Here is a 14,503-nt window from a genome sequence, read left to right on the forward strand (position 1 = left end):
CCCGTTGGTGATGGTGTGTTGGGAGGGAACTGTTTTAGATACCAATGTAAATCTGTGTCTACATCAATTCCACACGAGTTCAGTCATCATATGGGAAGGGAATCATAGCTGTGGGGGGCTCCATGCAGAACCCTGAGGGCCCCTGAGGCCATTCCCTGTGGCCACATCAAGGAGCATCTGCTTCAGCCAGTTGGACAAGACTCTCTCCTGCCCAGAAACAGGCAGAGGGACTTCCCCTGCTCTGCGCCCCTCGTTATATCCCAAATACACCCATGTGAATGGTCACCTCAACGTCTCCCCTCAGCCCAGTGCCCGTGCTCTTCCTGATGAGGGTTAAGCAGGAGTGGCTGCCTCTCCCCATGTCCATGTTGCAGGCAGCTGCCTTCTCCTCAGCTCCCACCGAGCAGAACAAAAGCCAGCCAGCTCTCTCCATCCCAGGATTTTCCAGGGATACTGATAACGATGGGAGGCCCCGCGAAGCCTCCCTAAAGCGGGCGGGGCCTTGTGAGTGGGTGGTGGGACGGATCAGGGCTTCCTCAGCATCTGTCAGTCCCCGGAGCATCTGAAGGGGCCCATTATACCAGGAGGAAAGAGTGGAGCCGGCCCCTGTGGGTTCCCAGTGCCTGGCATCTCCCAGTTCCTCAGCCCTCCCTCACAGACACCCTCCACGGAGCAGCACAGCGCAGAGGGCAGAGGCAGCAGCCCTGAGAACATTTTCCAACACAACTACATTTATTCCATTTACACATGAGGCCCCCAAGGCACTGCTTCCCGCCCCCCAGCCCCTTCCCCCCAGGCCCTCCCTTCTCTCCTTCCCCATTCAGCCACCCTCTCCCTCCCCTCCCTCTCCTACCCTCCTCCCTTCCTGCCCTCCCTGTTCAGCCACCCTCTCCCTCCCCTCCCTCCCCTCCCCTCCAAAGCTAAGGCCCAGCAAGATCAGCACTGGAGGAGAAACAGCCTTTGCTTTGGGGCACCGGGTGCCATGAGGGTCCGAGAGTTCAGAGCCCCACCCTTGGGGATTGGCATCAGAGAGCCTGCCTCGTGGCAGCCCCTACTGGCTGCAATGCCGCTTCTTCTTCCTCCTGGAGGCCAAGGGGTCACCCTTTCTCTTTTGAGACTGTGAGGGGCCACCCAGCCCCCAAGCCAGGGATTGCTCCCCAGAGGCCCTGAGCCCAGGCCCTGGGTGCAGTGTCTTTTCAGCAGGGGATGGGCTTCCAAAGAGAGGTTGCTTCTTGGACTTGGCAGCAGGAGAAGATGCTGGGCTGAGGCCTCTTCTCTGAGCAGATGGAGACTGAAGAGCTCCCTGGGGTCCTCGCCCTCCTGGGCTGAGAAGGCCCGAAGAAGGGACAGAGCTCTGGGACAGCCTCCAGGGCCTCAGCCTGTGGTGGGAACCCACGACATAGACCATACCAGGCAGTTCCCTCTCCTCACTTGACCCCTGAGCCAGCCCGTGTGACTCCCTGACAGGAGACCCTCCAGGGAGATCCAAGGCGTCCTTGGTCCCCAGGCCGGGGCAGGTGGGTCTGTGGTCCTGGGAAGGAGAGGTTGGCTGGACAGCCCTCAGCCTGGGGGAATCCTGACATCCCAAAAGCACAGCAGGGTCTTTGGACCTGGCCATGCCAGTGCACACTCTGCCCTGTCCCTGAGGGTCCCGGGCAGCCGTCTGGGGTGGGGAGGTTTCCACGCTGACCCTTTGTTGGGGGTCAGGGACGTCTCTCGCTGCTCCTTGGCCAGCTGCAAACTTAGAAGGACTTGAGTCCAACCGGGCCGTGCCATGTCTAGGGGCTGGCCTCGCATGCCGTTTCTCCTTCAAGGATAGGAGGCGCTTCTCCACTAGCTGCGGGAGGAAAGGGGGCACTTACTGGCGCTGCCCCAGGTGTGAGCAGGGCCCAGGGTGGTGGAGACCAGGGCACTTGGGTGGGAGGCAGGGAAGCCTGAGGCAGCTGGGCTTCGTGTCAAAGAGAGAGGGTGTGGCTCTGCCAGGCATCCCGTTGGGCCTCACTGCAGCTTGCATCCTGACTCCCCTCCCTGGCTCCTCTCCATCCTACTCCCTCTGAACCTGCGTCTTCCCACCCTGGAGTGGCTCCCCAAGAAGCTGAGCATCCCCAGCAGGGTGGGGTTAGACAGTCGGGTGGGCCTTGTGTGCCGGGTCCCTCCTGCCCCTGGGGTACCTGGGCAAGGGTGAGGCCTTCCTCCTGCTCCAGCTCCTGGCTTAGGGCCAAGAAATCCATCTGTGGATCTGGGGAAAGCAATTCTTCCAGGAATCGGGGGTGAATGACGGCCTCCACCTGGAAACAGAAGGAAGAAGGTGTGAACTTCCTGGGGAGGGAGTAACCTGGAGCCAAGGACACCTGGAGGAGATGCAGAAAGCGGGGAGGGCCCTGTCCCCACCCTCCCGGGGCTGTTTCATATCACGGCGACCACCAACTACACTCACAGACCACAGGTAGCATACACACATACAGACAGAGACACACAAACCACACACAGACACACAGACCCACATATGACACAGGAAAAGACACAGACACAGGTTACATACACACTCCACACTCATACCTACACAGACACACAAAGACACACAGTAACAAATCACAGACACAAACACACAGCAACACACAGTCATACATAATCACATACACAGACACTCAAATGCATGGAAATACACACACTGCTGAGTAGCTAAGGAACAGAGCTTAATTCCAAGGACCTGGGAGTGCCACCCCCTGGAATCCTACAGACCACAGCACTCCAGGCAAGCCCACCTTGGTAACAAAGTCTTCCTGGGAACACAGCTTGTCAATGTAGCTCAGGAGGCCCGGGTCTGAGGTCATCCCGTCCTCTTCCTGCAGCTGCTCCACTTTGCCCTTTTCCCATTGTCCCTCAGGCTCCCCTGTGGCCCCGAGGGGAGGCCCCAGCAGCTCCTCCATGATGTCCACATACTCCTGCACCACTTCTGGGGGGATCTCCTCGGGGACCTTGGTCTCTGCTGGCCTCTGGGGCCTGAGTGGTGGCAGGCAGGCAGTCGGGGCCTTGGGGCCAGCCTTGCTGGAAAGGTACACTGAGGCAGAGAGGGAGGAGGCCAGGTGTGGTGAGGGCCGCTCCTCCTGCCTGCACCACACGGGGGAGGGCAGGGCTTGGGGATGTGAAGTGGGTCCCAGCTGGGTCAGGACCACCTGAACCACAGCGCCCCCGGAGGAGATGCTGCAGGAGGGGCACATCTGAGACAGCATCGCTTGGGAGGAAGTTTGGAGCCACCAATATACCATGTACTCTCCCTGCTCATCCCTGCTTCCTGGGCAGAGCATATGTGGAGTTTTGGACGGGCAAGGGGAGAGAGTAAGTAGGAAACTTGACCCGGTCAATACCCTGCTTCGTGATCACGGGCCACTCGTGAAGTAGGTATTGACCTGGTCAATACCCAACACACACTCCTGGAAGCTGTCCTGTTGGAGGGAGCAAATCCCCCTCTTGAAGGGAAGCATGGGGTATGGGGACAGTGGCCTCCCTTGGCCCCTTTGGCCTTTGCCATGGCTCCTGTGGGAATGTGGGAAGCCATACCTGGCTGCTTGACCACCTCAGGGGCAGGGGGTCCTTGAGGTTCAAGCCTCGGCGGGGCTGAAGGAGGCAGGCTCTGGGGCCCCTTCATCCACTGCGATTTCTGAATCTGCATCTCCTCCTCAGCCTCAAACTCCAGGAACCTGGGGGTGAAGGAGGCCCAGGCTGTGCTGAGAGGGTCCAGGCCCCCTCCCCCTAGGACCAGGCAGCAGTCGAGGGCAGGGATGGGAAGGAGTGCCTCTGGCGGGCTGTCCAGGCCCTCACTGGGTCCCGTCCCCCAGTCCCAGGAGGGAGCTGCTCCCAGAGTTCTGGGCTCACCCTCCCTCACTCGGCCCCTGCAGAGCCCATGGCATCAATGGGGCTTCCTGACTCAAGTTAGGGCCACGAGGTCCAGGAGGGTCCCGGGGACCCCTCCTCCAGGTATCAGCTGGCCAGGGGTGGGGTTGATGGCAGAAGGCGTCAGGGATGATGCCCAGATGCAGGAGTCCTGAGGCTGGGACTGTGGGCCCCTGAAGGATAACCCACGGGCACGAGGCCCGGGAGACCCCTGGTCAGGAGGAAGCAAAAGCCGAGCCCAGAGGACAGGGCCCCTTTCCCCTGAGGCTGCTGTCTGTCTGTCTTCACGGAAGTTTCTGCCCAGGAGCAAAGGCAGTCAGGCCAGAGAGGGGTCACATGGTGTCCCAGGTACAGGTCTCCCCTGACCCAACTCCCTGGCCAGGCTTGGATGGGAGAAAACCGACTTCTGGCCACTGCTGTGAGGAGCCTGCCCCCCACTCTGTCTTTAGTCACTAGCGCCCCTTCTCCCCATCCCCACAGCTGGAGGTGACCCCCTTTGGGCTGCAATGCTGGCTGCTCCCGCCATGACCTCCAGTGTCAAGTCAGGGGTTGGCCCCAGGCCAGGCAAGGGGTGCTTCCCAAGAGGGCAGGACAGAGACCCCAGAGCACTGTAGGTGGCAGGAGCAGCTTCCTGAGGGAGCCAGGGGCCCAGGGCGTCCTGTGTTTGTCCATACCCTCCTCATGCTCCACGCTGAGAAGCCACCACGGCCACCGGGCCTCTGTCATTCACTCTCACCCTGCCACACGGGCCCTGCCCCCAGGACCCCAGACTCACTTTTCCGCCATCTCGTAGAAGATCATCCGGTCAAAGTTGCTTGTGTGCTGCCATTCCCGCATGGCCCGCCACAGTCCCTCCTCCAGCGTCATGGTGGGCTTCCGCCGGGCCAGAGATCGGAGAACTGGGCTGTAAACCAGTGCAGTCAGTCCCAGTCTGTAAGCCGACCCTCCATCCCGAGCCCACCTGGTCCCAACACCTGGCTCCTGTCCTCCCCACACCTGTCCTGTCATCTGTCCCTGTCCTGTTCTCCCCCATGTGGGCTCCTCAGCCTCCAGGACACGCCCCCAAGATCAAACATCAACACAAGCCACTGAGTGGCCTCTCCGACTGCCCCTGGAGTCCTTGGTGTTATGATGTTGACAAGTGAACTCAGTGCTATGGGTGGAACATGTGTGTCCCCAACATTCCTGTGCTGAAGTCCTCAGTGCCAGTGTGTCAGTATTTGGAGGCAATCAGGGTTAGAGCAGGTCATGAGCGTGGGTCCCAGTCATGGAATCCGAGCTCTGATAAGGGCAGGAGGAGACACCACGGCTCTTGCTCTCAGCCACAAGAGCACACAGCCAGAGGCAGCTCTCTCCAGCCAGGAAGAGGGCCCTGACCAGACACCCACTCTGCTGTCACCTTGATCTGGGACTTCTGGCCTCTGGAACTGGGAGACATGAATGTGTCTTGATAAAGCACCCAGTCTATGGGATTTGTTACGGCAGAGCCCGAGCTGACTGAGACACCGTGCACACAGGATGACCTGGGAGCGAGGGTTAAAGTGCAGGTTCCTGGGCCACAGGACTGAGCATTTAACCAGCTTCCTGGGGACTCTGGAGCAAGGCAGCCCCTGGGCACACAGCCTCAGGGTCCTGGAGCTTGAGGAGCAGGAGCACACGTCCAGAACCAAAGCAGAGCGGTGTCCAAGCCACTGCAAGCAGACAGGCACAGCTTCCCACATTCCCACAGGAGCCAAGGCAAAGGCCTGTGAGCCCAGGGCGGCTCCACTCCAAGAATCAGGGTCCCCAGTGCACCGGAACTCCACTCCAAGGGGGGGATGCAACAAGATCCAGGGTGCAGGGGCAGCGAGATTGTTGGAGAGGAAGATGGGGCCGCCTTCACCTACACCCCAGGCAGGGGACTCCCCTAGGGGAACGGCCAGTGTGTTGCACGGTGGATATGCTCAAGCTCCCGTTTGCTCATCAGCGGGAAACACAGGGTCACAGAGGCGCCACAGGGTGGAGAGAGGCAGGGACTGGGAATGAAACCACAAACTCTCCCAGATGCTGATGTTGCTGCCTCGCAGTCACCACAGTCCACGGCTCTGGGCTGCTGTGCTCATGGTGCACTCAGAGCTATCACTGGAGCCCGTGCTTTGGGGAGCACTCTCCTAGATGGCCTAGTCCTGATAATGATAGTAATGGGGACAGTAATCATAATTGCTGTCATGTAATATGTCATAGTATGTTCCAGGCACTGTGCTACGTATGTCATATGTGAGCTCAAGTCATCTCTTTGCCATCCTCTGAATGAAGCACCATTGTCCTTTTTTCTAGGGGGGATTGACGGTGAAGATGCAAATACCTGCCCAGCATCGACCCTAGTGTGGGTCCCAAGACCATTCCCCTGCGCAGGCTCCACCACCGCTGTGCTAACTGGACCGCGGCAGAACAGTGTGGGTGTGTGCCAGGTTCCTGCTGGGCCCTGCAGCTCCTCCCCCCAGCCCCATGTGATGTGCCCCTGGCCATTGACACTCAGTTCGAGGGAAGGCACTGAGGTGTACACTCAAAGACCTAAACCCAGGGTGGGTGCAGTGGCTCACGCCTGCAATCCCAGCACTTTGGGAGGCTAAGGCGGGTGGATCACAAGGTCAGGAGTTCAAGACCAGCCTGCTCAACATAGTGAAACCCCGTCTCTACTAAAAAATACAAAAAATTAGCAGGGCATGGTGGTGGGCGCCTGTAATCCCAGGTACTCGGGAGGCTGAGGCAGGAGAATCGCTTGAACCCAGGAGGCAGAGGTTGTGGTGAGCCAAGATTGCACCATTGCACTCCAGCCTGGGTGACAGTGCGAGACTCCATCTCAAACAAACAAACAAAAAAGACCTAAACCCAAACCGTGGCTCACGTCACACCAAGAACCCTCTCTGACCTGGGTCTTCTGTAAACATTGCTGTGAAAATTATTGAAAGTAAAAGCCGGGCACGGTGGCTCATGCCTGCAATCCCAGCACTTTGGGAGGCCGAGGCGGGTGGATCACCAGGGCAGAAGATTGAGAGCATCCTGGCTAACACGGTGAAACCCCGTTTCTACTAAAAATACAAAAAAAATTAGCCGGGCACGGTGGCGGGCACCTGTAGTCCCAGCTACTCGGGAGGCTGAGGCAGGAGAATGACGTGAACCTGGGAGGTAGAGCTTGCAGTGAGCCGAGATCGCGCCACTGCACTCCAGCCTGGGCGACAGAGTAAGACTCCGTCTCAAAAAAAAAAAAAAAAAAAAGAAAGAAAAAGAAAAGAAAAGAAAGTATTGAGGCGGGGCATGATAGCTCATGCCTGTAATCTCGGCACTTTGAGAGGCTGAGGCAGGCAGATCACCTGAGGTCGGGAGTTCAAGACCAGCCTGACCAACATGGAGAAACCCCATCTCTACGAATACAAAATTAGCCAGGCATGGTGGCGCATGCCTGTAATCCCAACTACTCAGGAAGCTGAGGCAGCAGAATCCCTTGAACCTGGGAGGTGGAGGTTGTGATGAGCTGAGATCGCGCTATTGCACCCCAGCCTGGGCAACAAGAGTGAAAGTCCATCTCAAAAAAAAAAAAAAAAAATTAAGGATTGGCTGGACTCACGGGACAGTGACAGGCAGTTGACATGAGGCCCCTGACAGTCTGTCCTGAGCTGAAGCCAGATTAATGTTGCTGAAAGTGTACCTTCCCATAGCACAACCCATCACCCTCACAACCGCCCTGCAAGCTCCCCTGAACAGCGTGACCTCCTGTCCATCCAGCAGCCTCTTTATGAGTGAGCTGCAGGACAAGCACTGGTGCCCTGAGGACACTCACATGAGGAAGCAGGAAAGTGCTTCGGTGTCAGGACTCTGGGGAAGGTGCCTCCGGGCCAGGGGCTTGTAGTGCTGCCAGAGTCGGAAGTTCTCATAGACACTCTTGGGGTTACAGGAGTCGTCCAGTGGGGCCTTGGCCTGGGAGGGAGCCAGGCTGCCCTCTCCATGAGCCCCTTGTGGCCATGGCCCAGCGTTCCCTGGGGACACGATGGGGGCCACCTGGGCAGCCGGTGGTGGTGGTGGAAGAGGAAGGCCATGGGACCAGCCTCCCTCACAGGCCTGGGTGCCCCCAACCACTTGGGCAGATGTAACGGGCACCCCAGGAGCAGCTGCCAGGAGTAAGGGAGGTGGACACCTGACACCTCCACAGAGGGCACCTGGAGCCTGCCAGATGAGGGGGGCCTGAGTTAGGACCAAGGTCTGTGCCTGAGGGGCCTTCACAGGCCCCACTTCTGTCCTCATCTGGACAAAGACGTTGGAAGCCCCGGCCCCACTTGGGCCGTGGCCATCTTGTCCTGCCACCAGAGGTGTGCTGGGGAAGGCAGACAGCACCAGAGGGCCGCCTGGAGGAACCACTGCAGTCACGAGGGGCGGCCTGTGTGCTGGGCCGGGAGCGGGTGTGGCAAAGGGCAGAGACGTGAACACAGACAGGGAGGTGCCAGGGTTCACGGTCACGCCCGGTCCCAGCACTGGGTATGCTGTGGAGACAAAGGAAAGAGGTGAATGAGCTGGGGTCTCCAGGTCCACACTACTCACTGGGGAATCAGAGGGGAGTCCCAACAGCTGAGGGCGTGTGGCAGGGAAACTCTGCAGCTTGCAAGTGTCCCTGAGTGTGCATCAGATGCTCTGTTCCTCCACGGGAGAGTCGCTCCACTAGAGAGCCTGGCCCCAGTCACCAAGACTCCCTGACCCTTGTCTGCCAAGAAGAAACAGCCAAGCCTTTGCTGTCTCTGAGGGTCTCCCTTGGGTGTCCCTGGCAGACTGCACCAGCCTCACAGGCATCTCCCAAGCCATGGGTCAGGGATGAGTCTCTCGGTGGCTTGGTGGCTCTCAGTGTGCTCCGCAGCAGGTGAGGGGCCTACCCCAGGGCAGTGCTCGGCACTCAGAAGGCCGACAGGAAACCAGAAGTTTCCGAATATTATGGCCCCATCTCCTCTTCAGTCTTCCTTTCCCTGAAGCTCTTGTAAACCCCTTTCTTTCTTAGCTCAACACAACAAAAGAAAACTACTGGATAGGCCGGGGCGTGCTGGTTCATGCCTGTAATTCCAGCACTTTGGGAGGCCCAGGCGGGTGGATCACCTGAGGTCAGGAGTTGAAGACCAGTCTGGCCAACGTGGTGAAACCCCGTCTCTACTAAAATACAAAAATTAGCTGATGGTGCATGCCTGTAATCCCAGCTACTCAGGAGGCTGAGACAGGAGAATTGCTTGAACCCAGGAGGCAGAGGCTGCAGTGAGCCGAGATCGTGCCACTTCATTCCAGCCCAGGTGACAGAGCGAGACTCCGTCTCAAAAAAAAAAAAAGAAAACCACTGGATGGAAACTTACCCAAGCCAGCGCCCTAGGAACCCCGAAGATAACCCATAACACATCACACCCATCATGCAAGTGATTGTCCTGGCACCACCCACACCCACACAAGTGTTAAATATGGGTCAGATTCAGGCCACCCATTCCTCAGTGCTCAGTGGTCCCAGCTGCCACTCAGGAAGCTCAGTTCCCAGGAAGCAGATCTGAGAAGCAGTGGTGGAGTCCCCTGAGATATTGTCATTGTGTAGCCAGCAACAGCTGCACATGATTAGAACACAGCCAGCAAATGGTGAGCAGCAGGGCTATCAGGGGAGGTGTCTAGGGATTTTCTTTTTTTTTTTTTTTTTTGAGACGGAGTCTCGCTCTGTCACCCAGGCTGGAGTGCAGTGGTGCGATCTCGGCTCACTGCAACCCCTGCCTCCCAGGTTCAAGCAATTCTCCTGCCTCAGCCTCCTGAGTAGCTGGGATTACAGGCACCCGCCACCATGCCCAGCTAATTTTTGTATTTTTAGTAGAGACGGGGTTTCACCATATTGGTCAGGCTGGTCTTGAACTCCTGACCTCGTGATCCACCCGCCTTGGCCTCCCAAAGTGCTGGGATTACAGCCGTGAGCCACCGTGCCCGGCCAGGGATTTTCACAGCTGCTGGTCATGTTACACTAGATAGTGAGACAAGGAGCCCATCTCTGGTCCTTCTCCTTTGAGCTCCCAATAACTGAACATAGTGACCAACCAAGAACCAGGGGTTCTTGGGCCACAGGCCAGGTGAGGCAAAGTTGTCTGGAACTCATCCCTGTTCACTAGGACCTTATGCAGTCTCTAGTCAAGGGGAATAAGGGATACAGCACATGCGCCTCATCAGTCAGGACACACATCCTCATTTGAATAATAATAATAATAATAATAGGACTGTCTTCCTATTTGTGCACTACTCTCCTTCCTCTACTGAAAAGGAAACCAGCCTTTTCAGACCCTTCCACTGAGAACCAGCAAGAATCCACACCTGTCCCCCGTTCATGAGGTAGTATAAATGGAACAGGAGCAAATTCTTCACCTCCACAGTAACACAAAGTGCAGAGGACGGGCCATGAGCTAGCTGACAAGAGGAAGTGGGTCTGAAGACCTGAGCTTCCACCAAAGGGCAAACAATTCAGAACAACTCAGGAAACCCAGGCCCTGTGTTGCCTGAACTTCGCCATCTGCCCCCACCCCTGTTAAATCAAAGCCAACAGCTACCTGAACTGATGGAGAAGCCATCTCTGGGGAGGGAGCTGAGAGGCTCTGGGCTGTGGCAGTTACAGTGGCCCCCAGCCTCGCCCACCCAGAGGCTGTCACTACATTCTCTGTCACAGCCAACCCACCCAACAGTTTTCTGGCTGAGACCACTTCTCCCCACTCCTCCCTAAGAACTAGAAAACTCCAGTCCAAATCCCTCTAAACACTATGGAAGGGCACCTTCCAGGTGCCTGAAGACATGGCACAGGGCTCAGGCTTGCCTGTCATCCTCCCTGGGCCACCAGCACAACACAGTCCCACCACTCCCTACAAACACAATGACGTGACCTGTCCCCCTCTAGAAAGGATCAATCCATCCTCTCCATCCTTTCCACTACACGGTGTATTCCCCCAGGCATCTTGGTCTGCCTCTAAGGAGCCGTCCTCCCTAACCACAGACTCAGGGTGCCATGGCCATCCCCAGGTGTGATGTCCTTGGGGACATCCAGTGCTCCCTCCCTCAATATCAGCCCTATAAACTGTCCCCAGGGGCAGTTCAAATTTGAATTCCCAAGGAGTTGAGGCATGGCAGAGTCGGATAGTGCCCCCATCCCTACAGGCTCACCTCCATTTGAAGCCATCCCCTCAGGCTGGGCACTGACCACTGCTGTCTGGCAGCTTCCGCAATGAAAAAAGTCAAGGGCAGGACCCAGAGTGTGACCTGACTCAGCAGATCCTCCTGAGTCCAAGTGGAGCAGGGAAAATTTGAATGTAAACAGGTTTGGAACACAGGACCCCAGACATTCTGCAGAGGGGGAGGGGCAGTGGGCAGCTGGGCTTGGCAGGGGTGGGGGACATTCTGTGAAGGGCTCTGGCCAGTAGGCAATAACCTGAGGTTCCCTTTCAACTGGATGGCAGCAACACAGACAGTGTGCGCCTCTTTAGGCAACTTTTAAATTGTCCTTCTGACTCACAGCAAAAGCTTCTACCTGATGTCCCCTTTACTTCCATTCTTTATCAACAGATCTACTTTTGTGCCAATCAACCCATGCTCCTTCCCACTTTGGCTCTTTCCCACTCTTGATGAATTTCAGCAGGGTCCGCACTTACTTAACAAAATTCAGAACACGTTTTCAGTCTGAGAAACACAGGGGTTCTTAGGAAGGCAAGGGGACTGAGTGTTTGAAATCAGAATGGCCTCAGCTGATCCAGGCTATTAGGTGGCTGGGTGCTCATCATTGTTTAGGAGGCAGTCCTTGTGCCCCCAGGTCATGTATGTTGCTGGAATCTGTCCACACCAGTAGGCCAGCCTTACTTCCCGTCCCCTTTCTTGGGAAGACTCAGTCCAGGAAAGAGTGGCTATGTGACCTACAGCACCGAGACCAGAAATCCTTTCATTTTGTTTTCCAGCATATTGTGCTGGTGTTAAATGTTTATTTTGTATCTTTTACATGATTTTAACTTAACTAAGCAATACTTTTGCATGGTTCCAAATTCAAATTGTGCACAGTGGAATAGGCAATGACCAGTCTTCCTCCCAACTCTTTTCTCTGGCCGCCACATTTTCTGTCCTGGAGGAAACAGGTGTTATCTAATTCTTTTTCATCTTTCCAGAGATATATTACGCAATCAAAGGCATAATGAAGCTATTTTTGCTGTCTAAAAATATTTTCAGTTTTGGGGTAAAAATTAATATATTAATATGTTCCAGTATTCTTCTGATATTTGCAGTGACTGTATCTGTCCCAGTAATGTGGTTCCTCTCTTTATTTCTGTAGGTAAATTGCTAGAATGAGATGTTGGACTGTTTTTTAAAATTAAAAATACATGAAAGAACACAGTGGCCAGATTTAGCAAGTATGAATAAAGAATACCAAGTAGAATTTGAATTGAAGATAAACAGTGAATTAGTTTTTACTATAATTATGATCTATATGACATTTAGAGTACACTTTTACAAAAAAAAATCTGTCCTTTATCTGTGCTATTCACATTTCACTGGGATCTTGCACTTTATCTGGTAATTCTTCCCAAAAAAGTGTAACATATTAGGCAATTATTGTTAACTCCCCACTGTGAGAGTGAGAACTTGCAGTAAGGAGACTCAAGTGTGAATCTTGGCTGCACCACAAAAAGAATCTGCACCACAACCATTGCAGAAAACAATAGCAGGCTGATTTGATGAAAGGAAGTCAGGAGTAGCCATTATGCCATTCTCAGTTTCCAGTTTTAGTGGCAGTACGCACAGTTTTAAGGGACAGGAGGGCAGAACACCGTCTTTTTCTTTCCTAACATAAAGTGGCTTACAATTCCTAGAACCCTGGTTTCTCCAGGAGTTAGAAATCCACAACCCATGTCCATTCTGAGACAAGCGAGGATGCTAACCACCAATGTCCCATCCCCATTCCCATGCATCCCCTCGCATGTGTGAATCCTGGCTGGACTCTCTCAGCTCATTGCTGTCCTCATCTTCATCACAAGTGTCATCACATGTGGTTCTCAGCATGGGAATTATTGTAGCCTGTCTTTAAAAAAACTTCATTCTCATTTTCACATGGAGAATTGCTGTTTATCAGCATCAAAATGACAGGAAAGAGCACTCATGTTCTGTTTTGTGAACAAGGGGAGTGTTAGGAAACTGGTCAAAGGAGATGAGGAGTGAGTACTCAGAGCACAGCAACAAAATCTGAGACACACATGTCACTCCCTGCTGGGCAGCAGTCATTTTGCACTGATGGGTGGGTGTTGGGGAAGGGAAGAGGCCTTCAGCCGGACCAGTGCACACTGTGAACATTCACTGAAACACACCCTGTTGGCATTTAAGAAGCATTTGCCCCTTTCGAAGACATTTGGACTCAAGAAGGCAGAGTTGCAGAAAATGTAACAGGGGCCACACTGCAGGGGCAGGCGGTGGATTGCAAGTCTCAAGCCCAGGGTTCTCCCCTCCTTGCCTGGGTTGTGTGAAAAAGTCATTTCCTAACTCCTGTCCAATATCTTCATGAGTTCTCGGTTTTGTCCCAACTCTAAACCTGAATGGTCCAGTGAGCATTTCTATGAAATGCCTCCACAGTGGCCACTGGGAGGGGAGTGACCTCCACGCAGTGACTGCCTGTCTGGGTGCTCCCAGGCCTTTTGTCCTCCAAGACAGAGCTGCCTTCTTACATGCAGCCCTCTTCTGCTGTGCAACTCTACCTCGATCTTAGCTGAGAAGATCAACGGAGAGCAATTCAAGCAAAATCATGGTAAACTTACCAAAACCAAACCAAACCAAAGAAACAGTAAATGCTTTGGAGATCTTTCTGAGGACTCAATCTTTTATCACGGGGCAAAAACTTAAATGATTTTCAATCAGTAACTTCATCTAAGGGGGACATTGAGGCAAAATATCACACTCAGGCACTGAAGAAGGGCAGAATTCTTGGTTGCTTCCTCCCTTGTCAAGTTAGTCAGCCGATACTTTCTCAAGATGCTCACACATGGCTTTGATACAGGATTTGAATGAGTCTTTTTCTGAGCCACTGATACAAAAAGTATACTGTGGAAGTGTCTTGTGTCAATTCTGCAGTCGCTTCTGTATGTGTTTGAAGTCCTAGACCCCAGGAGGAGAGACAATCAAATTAGCCAAAGGTAATTTGTGAAGACTGGCCATAGAAGGTGGTGGCTAAAAGTCCTCTGGCCCCTGCTTTCTGAGCATGCTCACAGAAAGTCCTGGGCCACACTGACTGCCGAGAAACAACATCTCAGGGCTTGGATCCCCTGTTCAGAGGACAGATACTCTTCCACCCAATCACTGAACAGTAGAGGAATGGCGGCTCTATGCTGTGTCTGGCAGAGCTCTCAGTCTCTGCACTTGAGGCCCTGGGCTGCTGTAGACGTGAAGGCTCTTCAGTGTCATCACGTGGAGACAGACGGTAGGAATCCTGCAAATGAGCAGAAAGGATCTGATGATGAAAGTTTCTTCTGAAGCTATTACAAACTCAAGTCAGTGAGTCGCTTCTGTACTAGTTTTTTTTTTTTTTTTTTTTTTGTGATGGAGTCTCGCTCCC

At 54.6% G+C, this 14,503-nt stretch overlaps 1 protein-coding gene across 2 annotated transcripts; it reads right to left on the bottom strand.

Annotated features, from left to right (window-relative positions):
- Positions 1-536: 536 nt before the first annotated feature.
- Positions 537-11,113, bottom strand: NUTM2F (NUT family member 2F). 2 transcript variants are annotated; one of them, XM_054500498.2, is made up of 7 exons: positions 11,083-11,113; positions 7,715-8,411; positions 4,670-4,798; positions 3,562-3,701; positions 2,766-3,061; positions 2,171-2,288; positions 537-574 (listed from the first exon to the last, which is right to left on the bottom strand). In XM_054500498.2, the coding sequence occupies exons 1-7, from the start codon at positions 11,096-11,098 to the stop codon at positions 537-539; spliced, it is 1,434 nt and encodes a 477-aa protein (XP_054356473.1). In that variant the 5' UTR covers positions 11,099-11,113. The 2 variants fall into 2 exon arrangements, with proteins under 2 accessions (XP_054356473.1, XP_054356472.1); XM_054500497.2 differs by lacking the exon at positions 537-574 and adding an exon at positions 1,052-1,837 and having other exon boundaries at positions 2,172-2,288.
- Between the last annotated feature and the right edge of the window lie 3,390 nt (positions 11,114-14,503).

Source organism: Pongo pygmaeus, chromosome 13 (assembly GCF_028885625.2).
Source record: "Pongo pygmaeus isolate AG05252 chromosome 13, NHGRI_mPonPyg2-v2.0_pri, whole genome shotgun sequence".
Classification (NCBI taxonomy): Eukaryota; Metazoa; Chordata; class Mammalia; order Primates; family Hominidae; genus Pongo; species Pongo pygmaeus.